Raw genomic sequence first — 25,158 nt, 5'->3', positions numbered from 1 at the left:
TAATAGCCAGAACGCACTTCTCAGCCTACTATGCAAGGCCCGATTTGCCTATTAAGCCAAGTTTTCATGAATTAATTGTTTTTCGACTACCTAACCTACCTAACCTAACCTAACCTAACTTTTTCGGCTACCTAACCTAACCTAACCTATAAAGATAGGTTAGGTAGGGTTGGTTAGGTTCGGCCATATATCTACGTTAATTTTAACTCCAATAAAAAAAATTGACCTCATACATAATGAAATGGGTAGCTTTATCATTTCATAAGAAAAAAATTAGAGAAAATATATTAATTCAGGAAAACTTGGCTTATTAGGCAAATCGGGCCTTGCATAGCAGGCCGAGTACGACGTTCTGGCTACTAGGTACAACATATATATATATATTCAGAGCGGGTCAAATCAAAGAACATTGAGTTTTTCTTTTATGTTGTTTTCATATATTTGTTATTATAAATATCCTAAATTGGTACTGATGTTGGAGTAAAACTTTCCATTCTGTTTAACAAAGGCTCACAAATCAAGTGGAATACATATTTGGATGTGAATTTGATTTGCCATCAGTTATGTGTGATGAGCTCTGAATGTTGGGAAATTTTCAGGAGAAAGACCTAAGCCATTACAAGTACAATATATAGCATTTGGAAGGAATATGAGGATAAATATTTGGGATAGGACGAAGGAGAGGAATAGTGGAATGCCAACCTGTTGGATGGAAGACTGTCACTCTACCATCCAGTCCAAGTGGTTGGTCGCAGAGCTAAAAATGTTGACATGAATGGTCAGTAAGTATGTACATCCTAACTCATGAGGTAATATTTTGGTCGGAAACTTTTCACTCAATTTGGGTTAAAAGGAAAACTTAAAATGAAAGACTTCTAAGAGTCTTAATAAAGATATTCCTTTTTATTCTCACAAGTAACGTTCCTCTTAAGTGTTTGACTTCGTTGTTTTATGAAATATGCCCATGTAATGGCGCTTGAGGTGAAGAAATACAGCAGTGGGATGTAAGGAGGCAGGACACATGGGGCAGGTGGTGATGGTGCCGTGCTGAGCCTTGTGGTGCTGTGCAGCAGACTGTGCACTCTCCACCATTGTGTGGCACACTGCACAAGTCACAATCTTCGTGCGCAGGTTTGCCGCAATCAGTTTATTATCTTCAGCCACCCACTTGGCTGTGCATTCTCTCTTATTGACAGTAGGATAGTCTCTTGATTGCAGGGCATCCAGATTACTGGGTTTTCTTTTGAGCGGTTTACTGATCTTTCCTCGCGATTTAGAAGAACTACAAGACTTCTTAAGACTGGAAGAGTGACTATCTGAGACACTTGAGGAATAGCTGGAACAAGTTATAATTCGCTTTCTTAATTTTAACAAACGCTTACCTCTTCGTGGTAACTTTTTACTGGAGGTGGTGCTCAGCCCCCTCTGGCCTCTGTCAGTACACGAGGCAGGATGCTGGCGTCTTCGATGAGTGCTTTGTTTACAAGACTTCGACGTTGGTGAGAAGTGCCACCGACCCGACTTTTGTCGCTTTTGAGGACGATCACTGCACTTCTTCCACACTGTCTGTAAAGTAAATAATGACAAATTGTCATTATCTCTGAAGATATGATGAAACGTACACTAACACGATCAAGTATTTCATCTTTCCATATTCTTTCATGGTTATATATATATATATATATATATATATATATATATATATATATATATATATATATATATATATATATATATATATATAGGGGGGTACCACCTCTGGTGCAATTATAGGGACCCACAGCCTCAGAGAAGGGAACACAGAGCATTCAGGGAAAAACTTGCCATTTAACTCTGAATACGTAAGAGTGTACGCTTCTCCTACCACCCCCCTTTATATATATATATATATATATATATATATATATATATATATATATATATATATATATATATATATATATATATATAATATATAATATATGCGAACAAGCCTGAATGATCCCCAGGACTATATGCAACTGAAAACTCACACCCCAGAAGTGACTCGAACCCATACTGCCAGGAGCAACTCAACTGGTATGTACAGTTTCGGCAGTATGGGTTCGAGTCACTTCTAGGGTGTGAGTTTTCAGTTATATATGTATATATATAATATCCACTAGGAAAATGAAACTAAATTTCCGAACGTTTCTTGTTTCGCCACATAAATACAGACAGATGACGTAAAGAGTTTGGGATTACATACCCAACTACACCTGACTAGATAAAGAGCCATAAGCTAAAATATTGATTAATAGAAGAGACATGAAGGTGAGATAGTGGAAATTAACTAGGCATTCCTTCATTCTTGGAATGTACTACACATACACTTACTGTTTACATAATTGTATACCTATCACAAATCTTACCAATTATAAAGTTATCTAATTGATATAATTCTGGACTATTATTAATAGTATCTAATTCACTACTTTTTATAAATAAAGATTCAATAATATTTCTTTCAGTAACTGATTTACACTCCAGAATTTTGCATGAATTAGTCCAGTCAACTGAATGATTACAATCTCTTACGTGAAGAAATAATACAGTGGGTTCTTGACCTGTTCTTATACTATATTTATGTTCTTTTATTCTCTGGTCAAGATGTTTACCTGTTTGGCCAACAAAGAACGTATTACAATTTTTACTTGGAACTTTATGCACACATCCATTGCAACTGCCAGGTGAATTTTTAATGTTTTTTTAATGATATCAAGATTCCTAAATGCTACATTAATATTAAATTATTTTAGTACTTAAGGAATTTCATTGAAATTATCATGAAATGGCAGAATTAATGTATTCTTAATATTGAATTCTTCTTTCTTTTTCAAACTATAGAATGTGTTACGTGCAATTTGATTGGCTTTATCAATAAGTTATCAATAAATAACTTATGGTATTTTAAATTGAAACCTAGACTATATATATTGCACTAATTTTATCTATAAACTCAGGAATATATATATCATTAAAGCCCTGAGAAGCAAACAATTCCTGGAAACACAAACCGAAACTGTCTCTATTTTCCGCTTGTTACAACTTGTAATAAAGTTGTTACATCTTGGCTTAACGTGTTTATGACGTACTAGAACGTTGTTACAACTTGCTATATTGGTTGTTATAACTGGTTAGGTGTTAAAACTTGTTCGAACGTTGTACCAACGTCGTAGTTTCGGTGTGTGTTTGGCGGGAATACAGCTTGTTTTAGTCTATGATGATGAGATGAGTAAAGGTGTACATATTCTATGATGATGAGATGAGTAAAGGTGTACATATCACTCAACAATTGTTGGTATCGGACAAATTGATCACAAAATTGTCTGATAGTCTTGGACAGAAGCACCACTACTGCTCTTGGTTATGGCCTAAGTTTCAGTGCCACATGAACTATAAATAGTGTTTAAATTGCTAAATGTTTTGTAAGTTGGAAAAAACAACAGTGACTTGCCAAATGATGATAATATATGGAAAGGTATTGTGTATGGAGTAATGTCTAAAAGTATATTGACAAACTATCCACAGCTTCTTTAAAATTTTGAAAACTTAAAGAAAAATTTAAAATTTAATGTTACTAAAGCAGACAAATCTAATGCTGTTGTAATTATGAACGAAAGTGACTATATAGAAAAAGGTAATGAGTTTTTAAGTGATTCTGATATATATAAAATTGACAAAAAATCCTTTGAATGCTGTTAATAGTAGTTTTAATAAAATAATGATTTTTGTTGAAAGGTAATAATCTTCTAATTAAAAAATTCATGACAGTACTTCCAACATTGTCATATATGTATGACTTGGTTGTCTTTTGACCATTTTAAAATGCTATCTAGATCGTCTTGAAATGAGTTTGAGTCTTCTTACAAGTTTATATCTCTCCCGAATTTCGTATCGTTGGTAAATATGCAAACAGTTCTGCTCAATCCTAAATCTAAATCATTTTTATATATTATAAACAACAAAGGTCCCAGGACAGAACCTTGATTCACTGTACTTACAACAGTTCCCACTCTTGACATTAATCCATTTATATTCTGTTTCCTTTGCTATAGTCATGCCCTAATCCATAATATAGTACCCCCCAATACTGTGAGCCTCGGTCTTTTTAATCAATCTTTCATATGGCACTGTATCAAACGCTTGGCACACAAGCTTGGTCAAGGTACACAACGTCACAAACCTTTCCACTATCAACGGCCTCAATTGTGATGGAACAGAATAGTAGCAAACTTATCAAACATGAGCGGCCCTCAGTAAAACCATGGGTTGAATCATTTATTAATCTATGTTCTTCAAGATGAACACGAATGGCTTTTGAAATTATCAATTATAGCAAATTTTCCACAACAGACAACAGCTAATTGGCCACAATATTTCGACGCAAGTGATCTCTTTTATTGAATTTTTTATCAAATTAGCAACCCTCCACGACTCCGGCACTCTGCCTGACTCTAATGATTTATTAAATATGCTAGAAAATGGCTCGCAAAGGTCTTCTTTGCCAGGGTGCTTAAAGAATGTAAACACTTCGTCCAGCCCTGGGGATTTGTTTGGCTTGAGTCTTTCTATTTGTTTAATAACATCCTCTCTTGTAACTACTAAACTAGTCAACTTGTCCACTTTCTCACCAATATAAACTTGTTCGGCTGAAGACATAATGTTAAGTTCTTCTTTAGTAAATACACAGACAAAATATTTATTTAAAATACTACTCATCTCGTCGTTATTTTCAGTAATCTGAACTGCCTCAGTTTTGAATAAACCTGTCTTTAATATATAAGGTTCTTCATACCTGTAGTTATCCATTTGGGGTCATTATTATTTAATCTAATCAATTTATGTGATGTATTACATTCCTCGGCTTTGCTTACAATATTTTTAATTAAGTTATATTTTGAATCTACATCGCAATCCCCCTGTTCCTTTACCCATCCCTAGGTTCACATCCCGTTCCAAAACCGGTCCACCTCCCATGTTTAAGTCCGTCCAATCTATCCTACCCAAGAAATTTCTTAGTCTATTTGCTTTCATTCTTTTCCACCATTTTTAAGGCAGTTGATAGTGGAGAGGATCACGACGCTGTGTACCTTGACTTGATCAAACCTTTTACTACATTGCCACACGAATGATTGCTTAGAAAGATAAGAGGCTCACAGTATTGGGGGTTAACTAAACCTGACAATCCGTCCACACTTTAAATATAGATTTGTTCAGCTGAAGGTATAATTTTACAGAGTTAAATTCTCAGCTATATCTTGCTCTTATAAGGCGCCATTTAGATTGTGCAGTAACTTTGGTTGCCATACTATGAAATGGACGTTAATTAATTTGAATGCGCTCAGCAGTTATTCCTGCATAGTTAGAGGCAAAGAGTTAGTGGTGACATAATTGAGGTATACAAGTGGATGAATAGGCAAAACAAGGGGAATATTAAAAGGTATTAAATATATCAACACACACAATAGAACGAAACAATGGATATAAATTGGATAAGTGTAGATTTAGGAAAGACCTGGGTAAATACTGGTTCGGGAACAGAATTGTTAATTTATGGAAGATTACCGGGTAACATGACAGACGGGGGAGCTCTTGATTATGACCACGTGATTCAAGCGAATATAAGACACACCAGAAGAGACACCATATGAATTATATGAGTATGGGTGGATATAAATAGCAACTGCCACATATAGGCAACAAGGCTAGAAAATACCTGGGGACTTGACAGCTGATTGGACAGCGCTCGGGATTCGTAGTCCTAACATTCCGGATTCGATCCCCCTGTGGAGGCGGAAACAAATGGGCAGTTTCTTTCACCCTGATGCACTGTTCACCTAGCAGTAAATAGGTATCTGGCAGTTAGACAGCTGCTACGGGCTGCTTCCTGGGGATGTGAAACAAAAAGGAGGCCAGGTCGGGTCGAGGAACGGGCCGCGGGGACGCCAAGCCCCGAAATCATTTCAAGATAACCTCAAGATGGCATAGGCAGTTTTTTTTTTATTCTAGTTTTCTTATACTATGGGCCACCGAAGTCCACTACTATATAACCTGCAAATTTTGCATTTAATATTATTTATTTCTAATGTTATTTTATTAATTTATCAAACAAAATTATTTCCACCAATGAACTCCACTTACCTTTTGATACCTTGATGATGATAAAGATGATGATGATGATGATGATGACGATATAGAGGAGGAGGAAGCTATACAGTTTTTCTTGCCAGGGATAGTATTCTCCCAGCAACCAGCAGGATTCTTGCTCTCACTCGTTCCTAGAATAATATCCCACGGGATTGGGATGCGACGAGCCAGCTCAATAGGGATGACTATATGGTATCCTGATACCACATCCACAGCCACCAGAGGTATCTGGTCCTGCCAATTTTCTAGCAATGAAAGGTCAATCTCATAAACTGCTTCATGTCCAGAGAAAACACTGCAACTCAGTAAGGGACACTGTTCTAATTGCCATCTTGGAGAGGCATCCACAAGCGTCTCCTTACTGCCACTAGGACTCACATCATCTTCTTCAGTCCTCTTTCTTGTTGGACTGACAACTCCTTTAACTTTTTGGGACTTACATGTTTCATTCTCAAGGTGTCGATTACAATGTACTTTCTCATCTGCTTGGGAACTGCTGACATAATTCCCCAAAGAATGCTGAGAATTAGCTGAAGTTGCAAGCTCTTTTTCGTTGACACACTCATTGTCACAGGCGCTGTTAACAGTGTAGACTGATGAAATAATTAAATTATCCAATTTAGTTCTTGCATATTGCATACTCGGCCAACACTCAGGCTCTTCTAGTACTGCACTTGGGTGTTTGTCCAATGCTGGCACCTGTGTTCCTGAATGCTTTTCCCACGCTGGGACGTCCTTTCCATCATGCTTTTCATGTCCTAAAAATTGCCTAGAAGAACTGTTTGATGGACACCCTTGTGGCCTGCTCTTTTGTATATTTACTATACTGCCCAGAACATCATCAAGCAAAGTTAACTCCTTCTTTGACAATAAACAGTCTAGATACGAGCCCTGAGACACATTATAAATAGCTTTTTGTCTTTGTTTAGGAGCCACAGTATATCTATGGTTATCCTTAGTGTTTAAAACAATAGAGCGTCGTTTATAGTTGTAAATAAATGCACCACTGACAGCGGTAGCAGTTGGTATATGCGTTCGATCACACGTAATCATATCGCTATAGCCCTGCGAACTACATGGCTGAACTCTGGTCGAGGGTGTATCAGATATTGTATTTTCAGCGCCCATATTCTCGTAAAACCTACGATCCTGACAACTGTTCTCCTGTACAATTACTCTCCGGAAGTTTTTACGATGATTGGTTCCAGGTTTCGATGAGACACTGTTCTTGAAAGCCGTTTCCCTTAACACTTCATCACTTACAGGTGTAGCTTGGGGCATTGGGTATCGGCACTGCTCTATTCTGTAGCTCATTTCTTCAATTCTTTCATTAAAAATGGTATTTTGGGTAAGTTTTGGATACCTGTATTCTCCAAGAGAATATCTGTTCCTATTTTTGTATGTATCTATTTGTTTACGAAAACTTTGATCACAGACGTCTTCCTTATGATATACTGGGCTATTACTCCTCTCAGAATCTGGAAATCTGGAATTCTTGTTAGAAAAAAGAAGTCCATTTCCCTCCTTACAAGACGTGGGAGTGTTGAAGCCACACCTTTCTTCTTGAGTCACAATTTCAATCTCTCTGTCATTATAATCACTACTAGTGTCAAAAATCGATTTTCTCGGCGCCTTGTGGAGGTTTCTCTGAGGAATCTCTAATATATTTACACTCTCACGAGCAGCAGAACAAGATTTTGCAATGGCCTTATTTTCTCCTGCGACATGCTTAGTACCAGCCTCTACCTGCTCCTCAAGAATACATACTGAACTATCGCTGCCATCAGTCTCACTGGTTGTTATTGCTACAACACTGACTACGTCATGAGAATTACTGTTGTTCTCAGATGGTAACATAGTCTCACTCGGCGCCAGCGAGTAACTGTTTACAATCATGAGACAACACTCGTTATTGTCCTTTCGCTTAACTTCATCATCGTGATTATAAAACGGTGTTTCTTGGGTGGCTGCTAAGGATTCTTGAGAGACAGCAGGATTAACTGACGTGTTTAGTGATGTACAAATAGGCTGAAGGAGTCCGGGAGGCTGCAGACTCTCCGTCTCATCTCCAGCAGCTGTGTCAGAGGACATCTTGGCTGCACGTGCAGCAGGTGGTGGTGGTGCAGTAGCCCAGCTGTCTGCTGATCCCCCAGCCTATGTAAAGCACAGAGAAACATAACATTTGTTAAATGTTAACATTTGCTGGTGTTAAAAACATAACAATTACATTTCGGCACATGTGTATGTATGTATTCACCTAGTTGTGCTTGCGGGGGCTTTAGAGCTTTAGCTCTTTGGTCCCGCCTCTCAACCGTCAATCAACAGGTGTACAGGTTCCTGAACCTATTGGGCTCTATCATATCTACACTTCAAACTGTGTATGGAGTCAGCCTCTACCACATCACTTCCTAATTGTATGTATGTATATATGTATATGTGTATGTATGTCCATACAAGGTGGCTTGAAGGTTCGTATGGCGATCGCTTGTGAAAGGTCTACTCATTATTCCTGAGGATATTTTCAAGGTAAATTTTGATGTAAAACATTGTCAGGATATTAATGGCTTCGTTGGTTTGGTGTTTGCATGGTTTTATTACCTTATAATTTGATAACGCATATATATTTATACGTTGTTGAATATGACCGAAAGGGTAAAATTAATGATTCTAACACGAATCTTCTCAATATTGCTTACGTTTTTCTTCACTGTAGGGGGTAATTGAAAAATTAACTCTCCAAAGTTCATTTTCTCATTCTTTATTGATGGTCTGACGCCTAAAAGCGTTTCGCAAGGACTTCTCACATTTTCAAAGACAGGTTTACACATTGTTGTTGTTGTTTCAGATTTAGCTACTCAGGACGAAGTGTCCATGTAGCACGGGCTATGGTGAGCCCGTAAAGGTTTACACGAATCATTTCATGGTTATCTACGTTTTGGGTGAGGTGATATGACGCAAAAGTTTTTGGGTGAGGTGACTGTTTCGTATCCCTATTTATGGATACATTAATATGAAATAAAAATTATTTGAAATTATTTCTTTATATGCATATGTGTATACTTTTGAAATGTGCAGAATAGCTTCGCAACATAGTGAAGCATGGTGCAGGCTTGCTATGTGTCCACAGGTATTATTCCTGTATTAATCTGGTCAGTTTGGACCAAATAATTGTATGTGTACATTTGTGGCAGTTGCTAGATGTCACCTTTTAATATTCATATTATTATTATTTTCCTGTGATTAAGCACGTGGCATTGTAACTTATATTATTTACATATTGCAGTTATATTTTAATTTTCATTCACATCCCTGTGAGAACGCTTGTTCTCATTTGTTGTATTTAAGTAAAAGAACTTGTTTACCACCCCCTTTCCTGGATGGAGGCGGGAGCAGGGAATTGTGGGTAGAGCGTCGGAGGGAGACCTCAGTGTGCTGGAGCTACTCAGTTGGGGAACATCATGTCTGATAACTCTGTTAACGCTTAATCTAGTTTCGTTGTAATAGATTATTTTATCTGGAGAGAATTTATATATTTCATTGTGTTTATTTTGCCATCTGATTATATTGATACATTTATGAATATTCATGAATTTATATTATATATTTTTTTATGTGCATGTTTCTATATCCGAGTATTGTATTACCTTTTTGTTTTGCACTGACTCACGGGGCACTCTGGTAGAGCATACTTAGAGACTAACAGACAGTGACTAACCATAGACTATGTTTATCACTGCCCCTACTGAAGCTTCCAACCATACTAGAGAGAATCATGCAAGTCAACACAACCTTTTGCCTTAAAGTCATGAGAGATCCTACATCTGCATTGCTCAGAGACAAATTATTTAGTGCTGTTAACACCCTATTGACTGGTGCCGACATACCAACTCACTCCTTTTATGGTAAATGACTGAGCAACAATGCCTACAATCTCATTAAACTTAACATTCCTTTTAAGTGCAATCTACCTGTCTCTGATATTCCTCTCTATCTGTACCCCCACCATTCAAGTATCATACACACCTGTCACCAAGAAAGGTAATGAGAATCTTGCTCTTCTCAAAGCTGTCACACTTGAAACAATTGCCTCCTCCATCGAGAATTTAAGATCTCACGAGCACTGTGTCTACACCGACGGCTCAGTCCAATCCTCTACTGGACGGACTGCAGCAGCATGTAGGTTTTATAGAAATAATATTTGCACAAAGACTCAGTGTCAGGTTAAACAACTGGCTGACCTCCAAACAAGCAGAACTAGCAGCATTACACCTAGCTACCAGTACATTAAAACACATTGGAGGAGGAATAATATTTTGTGATTCAAAGTCTGCTCTTCAAGCAATCGAAAACTTCTCTTGGAAGATCAACAGCAAGAACCTCATACTCCCAATTATAAATGATCTATTTGCTGCATAGAGTAAAGGGTCTCGAATCTCCTTTGTATGGATACCTTCACACAAATATAACCCATCATAATGAGACAGACATTGCAGTCAAATTAGCGTGCAACAAGGATGAAGTTGAATTAGATCTAGGTATCTCCATCTCTGCTGTCAAAACTGTATTGGTCCAAACACTCAGATCTGATAGGAAAGAAATTACTGACTCCCAACGACCTGAAAGTACTAGTATAAAAAGCTATGATCTGTTCAGATCTGAAACCTATATCTATGGGCAGCACAAAACGTCCACTAGACTGCGACACAGTGGTTGCAAGGATCAGGTTAGGTTACCGTTACCTGTGGCAGGTGGCTGCAGGTTGACAGATCTCCCAATCCTGAGCACTCCAGTTACAAACTCTGTGAGTAGGAACTACGGCATGATCTCCCGCACTACATCACTGAATGCCCAGTTATTAGACCTTTCAGACCAGTTGGCATGAGGTACCTGGAACTTTGCAATTACTTTATTCATTCTCTTGAAGATATCCTCACAGTGTACCCAAAATTTGCCAGTGCAGGCTACTAAACATATGGCCCTGTATGACTAACCATCCTGCGAGATGGGGACTTTTATTACCACTGCTGCCTTATTCAATCTTGTGTTGATGACATCCTCAAAATGCTTCTGGAGTATGCCAGTGCAGACTGCCCATCACATGCCTCTGTAGAACTAACCATCCTGTGTGATGGGGATTTTTTAGCATCACCTAGTTAGCTTTTTTGACACACTGTACTCCACTTCATATAGTCTAGGGTAGCTGCACTAATGTAGATGTACCTCATGTATTAATAAAAAAAAAAGTCCCATACTCTACGAGCTGTGCGAACGAGCAGTAACAGTGACAAAAGCCAGAACACGAATCAATGTGTGTATATGTATATAGCATATGAGAATATAAGAATGAAAGTAACTACAGAAGGCCTATTGGCCCATATGTTCTCTTGTTGCTTCTATGTTGGTTCGGGGTCTTGAAGTGGATAGAATATTGATTCGTGTTCTGGCTTTTGTCACTTCACCCAAAAACATTTGTGTCATATCACCTCACCCAAAACGCATATCAGCATGAAATGATATGTGTAAACCTGTCTTTGAAAATGTGAGAAGTCCTTGCGAAACGCTTTTAGGCGTCTGCCATAAATAAAAGAGAAAATGAACTTTGGAGAGTTAATTTTTCAATTACCCCCGAGTGAAGAAAAACGTAAGAAATATTCAGAAGGTTCGTGTTAGAATCATTAATCTTACCTTTTCAGTCATATTCAACAACATATGTTTACAAGAAAGACTGCTATCAAAATATACTAATATGTATATGTATGTGTGTATATATATATATATATATATATATATATATATATATATATATATATATATATATATATATATATATATATATATATATATATATATAGTCTGCACCAGCAGGTGACCTGCATACTTAAACAATTTCCATATGTTGTCAACGCAACAGTCAATTCCACTTCATTATTTACTATCGGTTTAGATAAACTAACCAGAGACTGACACTCATCCTTTCGCTTCGCCCTTATTAATAAAGAGAAGAAGCCTGAATGCTCATTGATACATTGAATGGCCATCTTGCTAAACCTTTACGAAATAACCAAATTCGCTAAAAGCCTCATGGATAAACAACCACCTCGTCAATTCCCAAGATATATAAAATGTTGTGTTTTACGGCACAAATACAGTTGTACCTAAGAATGTTTATAAAGAAAAGTTACCAAGAAACTACAGGTGGAATATCTTCTTTGTAAAATAAAAATCGAAGGTTTTAGGTTGCTTCTGAAGAAAAGTTAACGAAACGAATTCAGAAATTTACAGTTTCAGTTTTGATTCTGAACTGAATGAAACATCGAACTAGGCGGTAGGCCTAACGATTATAACTGCACCATCAGGAACAATATTAACCTATAAACAAGACTAACATCAAAACTTAAACAAATATCATAATTTTATTAATAACTTTAGTAATAAGCATTTAGCCATAAATATTAATTAGTGTTAGAATATTATATATTGAGCACGTACATGTATATTACATTCCTAAATTCTTGTAACATTAACATTCTAAAACATTAACTATTACCTGCCTGATGTGTAGGTCGTCTTGCTCTTCTAGATGTTTTACTTCGGCCAAGAGACGCCCAGTGCAGGCATGTCCTGTGTGTTCCCCCCTCAGTATGTCAGCTGCTGGTGCTTGGCGCTGCTCACCTCATCAGCCAAGTGATATGAAGAACGGGACAGCTGCAGCCAGGCAACTCCAAGCGAGGCGCCAACCACAACCACATCACATGCAACTAGCTGCAAATATTGATGTGGATTATGGAGGGAATTAGTCAGCAAGTGTGTGTTTGTGTGTGAAATTCACCTAGTAGTGCTTGCGGGGGGTTGAGCTCTGCTCTTTCGGCCCGCCTCTCAACTGTCTATCATTCAACTGATTTTTTTTCACACACACACACACCCAAGAAGCAGCCCATAGAAGCTGTCTAACTCCCAAGTACCTATTTACTGCTAGGTAACAGATGCATCAGGATGAAAGAAACTACCCATTTGTTTCCGCCGGCGCCGGGAATTGAACCCCGGTCCACAGAACTACGTATCCACACACACACACGCACACACACCTGTGTGTGCGCTTCGTGTTCAAACATTAAATCAAATTAAAACGTAACCGCTATTAGACATAATTCAATATTTGTTGTTTTTATTAAGTTATTTGACCACCTACCATTTAACAACCGGCGATCCTAGTGCTAACGTTACGGGCACTGTACGATGGTCCACATCGGTACTATAAGTACTAAACAGGGCGGATGGGATGGAATGAAAAACACTTTGACACAACGCTGCAACCCATCCTCACGCTAGGCTCGTTAGAGCGGCGACAGCCCCCCTTCCCCCCACCCCCCCCCACCCCCAATACGCATTCATCAATTTTAAAATACTGTATACTACAAATTTATTTGTTCTCGTATATAAGTTAACATTGTTATATATTAAATTTAGCGTAGGTTACGTTAGATTAGGTGTTTATGTTCTGTTGGCGATTATTTATATTGTAAGTGAACAAATCCACAAGGGCCGTGACGAGGATTCGAACCTGCGTCCGGGAGCATCCCAGACACTGCCTTAATCGACTGAGCTACGACAGGGTAAAATCCCCCTTGTGGATTTGTTCATTTGCTGCATCACGTTAGTGTGATCTCTGTGTGTTATATTGTAAGTACTTGGGTGAAGCATTTGCAGCGTTGTGGTTCCAACAGAGGTTGTCAGCGAAGCACTGTTCATGAAATAAATGAACGGCATCAATTGTGAGTTATGTGTAAACCGTTTTTCAATCATAAACGAGGGGGTTTACCGACTGGATTAACGAGGATTTGGCATTTGAGGATGAGGACGGGCTGCCTAGCCTTATTCCAAACTTTGCACATAATTTTAGTATACAATAATATTAATTTATATATGAGGGCAAACCTATTTATACAAACGACAGTACGTTAACACTGATGGATGCGTCTTTGGGGATCAGCCAAACGGCTTATGCTATAGGATGTATAATAAATAAATTATATTAAAAACGGTAATTGTTGACTTAGTATAACAGTAATTACCAAAAAATTTTAAGCAAATGAGAAAGAAGTTTACGGTAGATATTTAGCTCACGAATGAGCCTACATTGACTCTCGGGTAAGTTTTATTTTATAATTTATAGGCCTGTATATATATGTACATATATGTATATGCTAGAGGACAGAACACACATAAATATCGTTACTACATATCTTGATTATCAAACTGCATGCAATGTTGTTTATTTGGCGAGTATTGGGGAAGAGAGCTGGGGCCAGATTCACGAAAGCACTTACGCAAGTACTCACGAACGTGTACATCTTTCCTCAATTTTTGACGACTTTGGTTACAGTTATTAAAAAGTTTACAAGCATGAAAACTTCCCAATCAACTGTTGTTATTGTTATAAAACAGCCTCCTGATGCTTCGGAGCTCATTAACTGTTTAATAATTGGAAACAAAGCCGCCAAAGATTGAGAAAAGATGTACAGGTTCGTAAGTGTTTGCGTAACTGCTTCGTGAGTCTGGCCCTTGGTGTGTGAAGTGTTGGGGGAGAGGCTACTGGGGTGAGGCTATATTTTGACTCTCGCCTTATTTCTTTCTTTACGCATAACACTGATAACTCTCCTGAAATTTGGTCTCATTATAAATCATCAGTTACGTTCACATCCGACATACATGGTTCCTTTAATTAAGGTATTTGAGAGCACAAACCTTCCTCTTTATGATTTTATAAAACTTTTTTTATAATTGATTCTCATTTTTAGGAATCCAATTAGTTTTCAGCAATGTTAAGTAATAAACTCTCTTACTAATCACACGACAACAACACCGTTCTACCACTGAACCCGCTCTACCACGATGGGCTGTATTATATAGATACATGGATGGATATAGTGTCCGTATTAATTTTATATATATAACGTACTCGTTGTTTCTATTATAATGAGTGGCTTGTATGTGCAGGACACAAGACACGTTTCACCGTACCTCTCGTTTCACCGTACCTCTCAAGAGTTAGGATCCAAAAGATCCAATAGCAAAGTTAACGTTAAATATCAATAAACGTATTTAAATATATTTGATGATACTGCTGTCGTTATTAAAAATAATTATTTTCGCACCCCAACAATAGCTAACATTAATTGTTAGTTCAAGTTCAAGTATGTTTATTGAGACAAGGAAAAAACACATCTCAAAGGGATAGAGTAGCTTAGGCAATTTCTACCCACTTTATTTGTTGTGGTAAGACACTCGCTTGGCGTGCCGCGAGCGCTTTGTCATGGGTTTGATTGTTGCCGCCGAAGGCGGCTAGTTTATTGTGCACCCCATACTCATCCTGTGAGCGGTAGCGCAAAAGCATTACAGAGGGCACAAAAGGTTTTTATCAGACCTCATCTTAGATTATTACATAAACAATTTCTTCTATCCTTCACACCTTATAGTTACAATGTCAGCTAGTTACAGAGAAAGTGCTATTACAAGAGCTACATATTTACAGTTAGTCATCATACATTAATGGTAGGTCTTATCGCTAATACATAATAGTGAGCGCTTTGTCATGGGTTCGTATCCTGGCCGGGGAGGATTTACTGGGCGCAAATCCTTAACTGTAGCCTCTGTTTAACTCAACAGTAAAATGAGTACTTGGTTGTAACAACGATTCTTCGCGGCAGGGATCGTATTCCAGGGACCTGCCAGAAACGCTACGCGTACTAGTGGCTGTACAAGAATGTAACAACTCTTGTATATATCTCAAAAAAATATATCGCTACTTGTCCACGGATGTCGCTCTATCCACAGTGATGGTGGCGTATCCTACTGCTGACGAAATGTTAACGTTCCTGCTCGATTTTGTTATTAATACATTTAGGTATATCTGCATTTATGCAGCTACCCTTAGAGTAGCTAAAGGGAAGTACATAATGATCAGCTACTAGTTACGTAATGCTATAAGATCCCCCATCATACAGTGTCATGTGATCAGTACTCTCCACTGACCAACTTTGAATATATTATAAGGATATCATCAAACACACCAGAGTGAGTAAAGTAGCAATGATACTGAAAGTCCTCATCTTGCAGAATGGTCAGTGGTACAAGAGTACCTCACCTACACTGGCAATTATGGGTGCATATGAGGATATCCTCAAGTATACGAGAATTATTAAAGTGATTGCAAAACTCCAGGTACCTCATGGCGGCAGGTCTCAAAGGTCTAATGACTGGGCATTCAATAATGTAGTGTACGATATCATGACCCAGATCCTGCTCAGAGCTCACACCTGGGGTGCTTAGGATTGGGAGATTCGTCACCTGTACCCACCTGCCACAGGTAACGGTAACCCAAACTCATCCTGATCCTGGCAACCACTGTGTCGCACAGTCTAAGGAACGTTTTGTGCTGCCCATATACATAGGATTCGGATCTAAATACGTCATAGCTTTTTGTACTGATGCTCTGAGGCCTCTGGGAGTCAGTAATTGTCTCCTATCAGACCTGTTTGGAAAAATATAAACAAAAGCGAGCAAGTTATTTAAAATTGTTACTATAAGATCTTGCTCTCAATCTTGCAGAAGTTTTCAAGTGCTTGAAGAGCATATCGAAACAAACGTGACTTACATGTGATGAAAATCGATACAAGATTGTGTAATTTAATTTTAGAAGAAAACTGTTTACTTCAAACACAGTTTTAAGTAAACTAGTTTCCATACAAAGAAAGTAGTAAAGGAAAACATTACCTTTTTGGATACTAGGTTCAAAAATGGTATCCTTGTAATGTATTTGTTTAACACCAGAATATACACTTGAATACTAGGCTTCAATACAAATTGCTGTGCTACACATGAGTACTTGCTATGCTTCAAGAGTAATTATTGCGCAAAACACGAATACTAAGCTTCAACAGGAATTATTGCGCTGCACAAGAGTACTAGATTTTAACAGGAATTACTGTGCTACACAGGAATATTAGGCTTCATCAGGAATTACTGCGCTACACATGTTACTGCGCTACACATGAGCACTAGGCTTGAACAGACATTACTGAGCTACACATGAGCACTAGGCTTCAACAAACATTACTGCGCTACACATGAGCACTAGGCTTCAACAAACATTACTGAGCTATACATGAGCACTAGGCTTCAACAAACATTACTGAGCTATACATGAACACTAGGCTTCAACAAACATTACTGAGCTATACATGAACACTAGGCTTCAACAAACATTACTGAGCTATACATGAACACTAGGCTTCAACAAACATTACTGAGCTATACATGAACACTAGGCTTCAACAGACATTACTGCGCTACACATGAGCACTAGGCTTCAACAGACATTACTGCGCTACACATGAGCACTAGGCTTCAACAGACATTACTGAGCTACACATGAGCACTAGGCTTCAACAGACATTACTGAGCTACATATGAGCACTAGGCTTCAACAGATATTACTGCGCTACACATGAGCACTAGGCTTCAACAGGCATTACTGCGCTACACATGAACACTAGCCTTCAACAGGCATTACTGCGCTACACATGAGCACTAGGCTTCAACAGGCATTACTGCGCTACACATGAACACTAGCCTTCAACAGGCATTACTGCGCTACACATGAGCACTAGGCTTCAACAGGCATTACTGCGCTACACATGAACACTAGGCTTCAACAGGCATTACTGCGCTACACATGAACACTAGCCTTCAACAGGCATTACTGCGCTACACATGAGCACTAGGCTTCAACAGGCATTACTGCGCTACACATGAACACTAGCCTTCAACAGGCATTACTGCGCTACACATGAACACTAGGCTTCAACAGACATTACTGTGCTACACATTAACACTAGCCTTCAACAGGCATTACTGCGCTACACATGAACACTAGGCTTCAACAGGCATTACTGTGCTACACATTAACACTAGCCTTCAACAGGCATTACTGCGCTACACATGAACACTAGGCTTCAACAGACATTACTGTGCTACACATTAACACTAGCCTTCAACAGGCATTACTGCGCTACACATGAACACTAGGCTTCAACAGGCATTACTGTGCTACACATTAACACTAGCCTTCAACAGGCATTACTGCGCTACACATGAACACTAGGCTTCAACAGGCGTTACTGTGCTACACATTAACACTAGGCTTCAACAGGCATTACTGTGCTACACATGAGCACTAGGCTTCAACAGGCATTACTGCGCAACATATAAACACCAGCCTAAGCATCATACCAATTTTAGAAAAATTGAGCTTGACCAATGTACTGAAATTGAGAATAATGCATATAATTTTATTTCTGTAAGCAGAACGTTGTTCTTGTAACTGGATTACAGACACTCTTAAAGCTTTATGTGGACCAAACATTAGAGTGAATTTAATGAGGTTTGTAATGTTCCATCTTGAAATAAAATGCAAGAAAATTAAGAATACAATAACTGCTACTTTCTGATTAAATTTTTTGTGTGTGGATAGGCAGGCAGGAGTGTTACTGTATGTGTGGATAGGCAGGCAGGAGTGTTACTGTATGTGTGGATAGGCAGGCAGGAGTGTTATTCAGTGGACAGGGTATTGAAGTTCCTGCGAGACAGGATCTAGTATAACATTTGGGGTTTACGGCTCATGTTCTGTGATGATATAAAAAATTGGTTTACTGAGAATTAAATAAACTATATATGTAGTATTTTCCCTTGTATATTGATGTAAATATGATCTTTATAATATGTATTATTTAATTAAAAAATTTAAATTATTTAGAAAAATAAGCTTAAATAAAAAACAATGTCAGAAAATTTGCATTTCATCTTGGCGTAACATGTCGAGAATTGCCAATAACAGTTACAGAAAGCATACAATGAAACGAATTTAAATAGACCTAACTACTAATTTTCGATCTCGACTTTTAAAACGTAATTTTTAGGCCGTATATTGAGCGTTTTGCAATATAATTAATTTATCTAACAGCACAGCAACTTTTTCAACGGAAACTTAAAGCAGCTACATTGTATTCTAAAATTTAGATGGTGATGAGCCCGAGGACCAGAGGACGTTGGCCGGGTTCAAAACACGCCTCCAGGTAACATGGCATCTTGAGAGATGATTTCGGGGCTTAGCGTCCTCGCGGCCCGGTCCTCAACCAGACCTCCTTTTTGTTACACATCCCCAGGAAGCAGCCCATAGTAGCTGTTTAACTCCCAGGTACCTATTTCCTGCTAAGTGAACTGAGGCATCAGGGTGAAAAAACTCTGTTGTGTGTGCACAAACAACAAGGCTCCATCAAGGGGCATATAATCTCCTTACACAACCAGACCATCACCAGATAAATCTTATTAACAAGCAACACAGAAATATAATATAATATATAGTTAACTATATGGAAATAACTATATTATATATATTTAAATATATACTGTAATTTCTTCTCCGAGGCTATATATATATATATATATATATATATATATATATATATATATATATATATATATATAGATATATATATACAGTATATATATATATATATATATATATATATATATATATATATATATATATATATATATATATATATATATATATATATACATATATATATATATATATTTGCCAGTGCAGTTACTTATCTCATGGCCCTGTATGACTAACCATCCTGTGTGATTGGGATTTTTTAACATCACGTTTCTTGACACACTTGTACTCCTTTTCATATAGTCTAGAATAGCAGTATAAATGCAGATATACCTAAATGTGTTAATAAAAAAAATAGCAAGTAACAAAATCAGTACACTAACAGACGTTATCACAGCTCGAATACGACTTGGCTACAATCTTCTCTAGCAGCTCGGCTTGTATAGGTATCTAGATGAAATAAAGTGTGAACAAAGACAGGGACACAAACTGTTATCAATGAAAAAGAAAACCTTACATATTAATGAAACTGCATAATGTACTTTGTTTGGCAAGAACCTTAATTATCTTAAATACTATTTAACGTACTTTGTTTTGCAAGAACTATTTGTACTATTATTCAATGTTATAGTAGTATAAGTATAGTATGGGGCCTTACCGCTGAGTGGACAGCGCTCGGGATTCGTAGTCCTGAGGGTTCCGGGTTCGATCCCCGGTGGTGGCGGAAACAAGTGAGCAGAGTTTCTTTCACCCTGAAGGCACTGTTCACCTAGCAGAAATAGGTACCTGGTCCCTATTAAATAAGTAAATAGGTTTGAGTTAGAGAGCTGCTACGGGCTGCTTCCTAAGGATGTGTAACAAAAGTCTGGTCGAGGACTGGGCCGCGGGGACGCTAAGCCCCAGAAATCATCTCAAGATAACCCTCAAGATAACCTCCATTATGGACTTCGCTGGGAAACAAAATGTTAGCAAACCCGGTTAATTTCCATAGCCTAGCTTTATGTTGACATTCTCCACTGTTCATCAACACATATGAATCTTTCTTTGGTTTCATCTTTTTAAAGTTCAACTTCATTACACCCACGTCTCAACAAATATTTATACTTAACTAGTATTGGAATTCCAGCACTGAGCTGCACGTTCACTGAACGTCCATACATTGATAATGATCTTCCATAGCGCGATTTTAAAGTCAGTAATTAATAAAAATATATATTCTTTTGAATACGGTATTATGAACTCACTCAACGCAGATATCCTTGAGGTGCTTCCGGGGCTTAGTGTCCCCGCGGCCCGGTCCTTAGCGACATATACTTAGCAAATTCAGTACAAAGATAGAGGAACAGAACTGCCTCACCTCCGCGTGCTCCAGTCTAGCGCCTGTGATGTAAACATTCTGCATTCATAACTCAATTATTTTTTTTTTTTAGTAAACTTTTGTGTTTTTACTTAAAATGTTTATTATGCTATATTTTGATATGAGATAATTAATGCTTTCACCTCATAGTTTCCCTTCTTTCCTTATCAGTTTTAAATATTGGGTTTTACGTGTCAAATTCGTGCACTAAGAAATGCCTGAAAAGTATGGAAATAGAGTAATTTATAAATAATATTTTTGGTCTTTACGTTAATACATGCTGTGTAAGGCTCGTTGCCAAGTGTTGTGATGTCTGATGCGTTGTCAGGTGGTGTCTAACGCGTGTTGCCAGATGTTGTGTTCTTCTCTTGCGCGTTGTCAGGTGGTGTCTAACGTGCATTGCCAGGTGGCGTGTTGTTGCTTGGTGCGTTGCCAGGTGTTATTTGGTGCGTTGACTACACATAAGGGACATAACTGGCCGACCCCTCACAGTGTTCAAGAGAGAACTGGATAAGCACCTCCAAAGGATACCTGATCAACCAGGCTGTGACTCATAACGTCAGGCTGCGAGCAGCCGCGTCCAACAGCCTGGTTGATCACTCCAGCAACCAGGAGGCCTGGTCGACGACCGGGCCGCGGGGACGCTAAGCCCCGGAAGCACCTCAAGGTAAGGTAAGGTAAGGTTGACATGTGTTGTGCTGTGTTGTGATAAAATACTCTATTTATTTTAAATCTGAGATTCTTTATTGAATTATCTTTTTAAAACATTAGTTGTCCTTATACGCCGGAAGTCAGCCACAGGTCCCACCAGACCCTTATTTATTCTTAACATCGTTATTGACAAAATATGGGCAGGGATGGGTTCATAAGTGATGCAGCTTAGAAGTAATATAAATAAAATTGCTCTCCATTCTTTAAAATGGACAAGCAAATTTTGGATAAATTGTTAGGATGTCATCTAGTACACCAGATTCAATAAAATAGTTACACAGTTGGTGGTACAAGAGGCCAGGAGGTCTAAAGTCTGTTACGGTTTCACATTCAACAATATAGTGTTCTAGTGAATGCCTTAAAGGTTTGTCACAAAGTTTACAATCTGAATATTCTGGTAGTGGTTCAGCCTCACTAACCTGCCAGATGTGTCTATAGCCAAGGCGAATTACCGCAATGACTACATCACATTGCCTGGTCCGGTTACAGTGCTGACCATACAAATACCTATTATTACAAAACTTGTCATAACTTTTAATACTGCAGCTTTCAGGTCTCTGGCCATTTCTTAGTTCTTCTAAATCTGAATTAATTTCTTTAATTTGTATGTTTCTAATAATTGCATTAGATAGTCCAAAGTCATAATCAATGTTTTCTTTCCTGCAAGCCTCGTTGGCCAATGGAGCTAAAAAGTCATGTTTTCCAACTCCAACATGGGATGGGATCCACACAAATTTTATACAAGAGTTATTATCATTGGCAAAAATTACATTCCATTTAATATTACAAGCTACTTCAGACATACATTGTGATGGGTTATTTAAGGACTGCAGAGCACTTTTAGAGTCACAGAAAATAACTCCACCACCATTGAGCTTAAGGTACTCAGTGGCTAGATAAATACCCAATAGCTCGGTCTGTGTCGTGCTTGCCCAGTTGTTCAGTCTCTGTGTACTAGACATGATCATTTCATTCCCTTCATATACTACACATGCACAACCTGTTCTGCCAGTGCCTAACTGCACAGAGCCATCAGTAAAGGCGTAGGATTCAGTTGGTTTGAGATTTTGAAGATAACTGTCAAAAGCTTCTAATGTTATACATCTCATAGTTTCAGTGTTATACATTTGTTTTACACTGAGGGGGGTATAATGTATAGAGACCTGCACATCTTTCCACGGGGGAATATAATGAACAGTTTTATCAGAATTAAAGAGACACATTGAGTTTCAGAAGATTATAGGCACAAGAAGAGAGCCACACACTGTAAGGAGCTGGCTGAGGCCACGCTGTGACACCGCCATCCTGAGGCAGCTGTGGGCCCTTCGTCATAACCTTGCTGCACCGGCCGCCCACGCCACACTGGCCGCCCACGCCACATCGGCCGCCCACGCCACGCCGGCCGCCCACGCCACGCCTGCCGCCCACGCCACGCCTGCCGCCCACGCCACGCCGGCCGCCCACGCCACGCCGGCCGCCCACGCCACACCGGCCGCCCACGCCACACCGGCCGCCCACGCCACACCGGCCGCCCACGCCACACCGGCCGTCCACGCCACGCCGGCCGCCCACGCCACGCCGGCCGCCCACGCCACACCGGCCGCCCACGCCACGCCGGCCGCCGACACCACGCCACGCCGGCCGCCCACGCCACACCGGCCGTCCACGCCACACCGGCCGCCCACGCCACACCGGCCGCCCACGCCACACCGGCCGCCCACGCCACGCCGGCCGCCCACGCCACACCGGCCGCCCACGCCACGCCGGCCGCCCACGCCACACCGGCCGTCCACGCCACACCGGCCGCCCACGCCACACCAGCCGCCCACGCCACACCGGCCGCCCACGCCACGCCGGCCGCCCACGCCACGCCGGCCGCCCACGCCACACCGGAGTCCACGCCACACCGGCCGCCCACGCCACACCGGCCGCCTACGCCACGCCGGCCGCCCACGCCACGCCGGCCGTCCACGCCACACCAGCCGCCCACGCCACACCGGCCACCCACGCCACACCGGCCGTCCACGCCACACCGGCCGCCCACGCCACACCGGCCGCCCACGCCACACCGGCCGCCCACGCCACACCGGCCGTCCACGCCACGCCGGCCGCCCACGCCACGCCGGCCGCCCACGCCACACCGGAGTCCACGCCATACCGGCCGCCCACGCCACACCGGCCGCCCACGCCACACCGGCCGTCCACGCCACGCCGGCCGCCCACGCCACGCCGGCCGCCCACGCCACACCGGCCGCCCACGCCACACCGGCCGCCCACGCCACGCCGGCCGCCCACGCCACGCCGGCCGCCCACGCCACGCCGGCCGCCCACGCCACACCGGCCGCCCACGCCACGCCGGCCGCCCACACCACGCCGGCCGCCCACGCCACACCGGCCGCCCACGCCACACCGGCCGCCCACGCTACGCCGGCCGCCCACGCCACGCCGGCCGCCCACGCCACGCCGGCCGCCCACGCCACACCGGAGTCCACGCCACACCGGCCGCCCACGCCACACCGGCCGCCTACGCCACGCCGGCCGCCCACGCCACGCCGGCCGTCCACGCCACACCGGCCGCCCACGCCACACCGGCCGCCCACGCCACACCGGCCGTCCACGCCACACCGGCCGCCCACGCCACACCGGCCGCCCACGCCACACCGGCCGCCCACGCCACACCGGCCGTCCACGCCACGCCGGCCGCCCACGCCACGCCGGCCGCCCACGCCACACCGGAGTCCACGCCACACCGGCCGCCCACGCCACACCGGCCGCCCACGCCACACCGGCCGCCCACGCCACACCGGCCGTCCACGCCACGCCGGCCGCCCACGCCACGCCGGCCGCCCACGCCACACCGGCCGCCCACGCCACACCGGCCGCCCACGCCACGCCGGCCGCCCACGCCACGCCGCCCGCCCACGCCACGCCGGCCGTCCACGCCACACCGGCCGTCCACGCCACACCGGCCGCCCACGCCACACCGGCCGTCCACGCCACACCGGCCGTCCACGCCACACCGGCCGCCCACGCCACACCGGCCGCCCACGCCACACCGGCCGTCCACGCCACGCCGGCCGCCCACGCCACACCGGCCGTCCACGCCACACCGGAGTCCACGCCACGCCGGTTGCCCACGCCACACCGGCCGCCCACGCCACACCGGCCGTCCACGCCACACCGGCCGTCCACGCCACGCCGGCCGCCCACGCCACGCCGGCCGCCCACGCCACACCGGCCGTCCACGCCACACCGGCCGTCCACGCCACACCGGCCGCCCACGCCACGCCGGCCGCCCACGCCACGCCGGCCGCCCACGCCACACCGGAGTCCACGCCACACCGGCCGTCCACGCCACACCGGCCGCCCACGCCACACCGGCCGCCCACGCCACACCGGCCGCCCACGCCACACCGGCCGCCCACGCCACACCGGCCGCCCACGCCACACCGGCCGCCCA

At 41.9% G+C, this 25,158-nt stretch overlaps 2 protein-coding genes across 3 annotated transcripts in view; one reads left to right on the top strand and one right to left on the bottom strand.

Annotated features, from left to right (window-relative positions):
• Window positions 1-409: 409 nt before the first annotated feature.
• On the bottom strand, window positions 410-20,993 carry LOC123745949 (uncharacterized). 2 transcript variants are annotated; one of them, XM_069314056.1, is made up of 4 exons: window positions 20,875-20,993; window positions 12,716-12,930; window positions 6,163-8,322; window positions 410-1,566 (listed from the first exon to the last, which is right to left on the bottom strand). In XM_069314056.1, the coding sequence occupies exons 3-4, from the start codon at window positions 8,257-8,259 to the stop codon at window positions 928-930; spliced, it is 2,736 nt and encodes a 911-aa protein (XP_069170157.1). In that variant the 5' UTR covers window positions 8,260-8,322; window positions 12,716-12,930; window positions 20,875-20,993; the 3' UTR covers window positions 410-927. The 2 variants fall into 2 exon arrangements, with proteins under 2 accessions (XP_069170157.1, XP_069170156.1); XM_069314055.1 differs by lacking the exon at window positions 20,875-20,993 and adding an exon at window positions 20,289-20,425.
• The window catches only part of LOC123745950 (uncharacterized), a 9,836-nt gene continuing 935 nt past the window's right edge, over window positions 16,258-25,158 (top strand). The window contains exons 1-2 of the mRNA XM_069314329.1: window positions 16,258-16,389; window positions 22,932-25,158. The exon at window positions 22,932-25,158 is cut by the window's right edge and continues 935 nt beyond it. Of these exons, the coding sequence (XP_069170430.1) occupies window positions 16,258-16,389; window positions 22,932-25,158 (2,359 nt within the window). The remainder of the gene's footprint in view (window positions 16,390-22,931) is intronic.

The sequence above is a fragment of the Procambarus clarkii genome, chromosome 78 (assembly GCF_040958095.1).
Source record: "Procambarus clarkii isolate CNS0578487 chromosome 78, FALCON_Pclarkii_2.0, whole genome shotgun sequence".
In the NCBI taxonomy this organism is placed as follows: domain Eukaryota; kingdom Metazoa; phylum Arthropoda; class Malacostraca; order Decapoda; family Cambaridae; genus Procambarus; species Procambarus clarkii.
This window is presented reverse-complemented; position numbering and strand designations above follow the sequence as displayed.

Coding starts and splice junctions, on each gene's coding strand:
- LOC123745949 (XM_069314056.1), bottom strand. CDS start 8,259: ATGTCCTCTGACACAGCTGCTGGAGATGAGACGGAGAGTCTGCAGCCT. Junction 1,567..6,162: donor CATCATCAAGGTATCAAAAG/GTAAGTGGAGTT, acceptor TTTACTTTACAG/ACAGTGTGGAAGAAGTGCAG.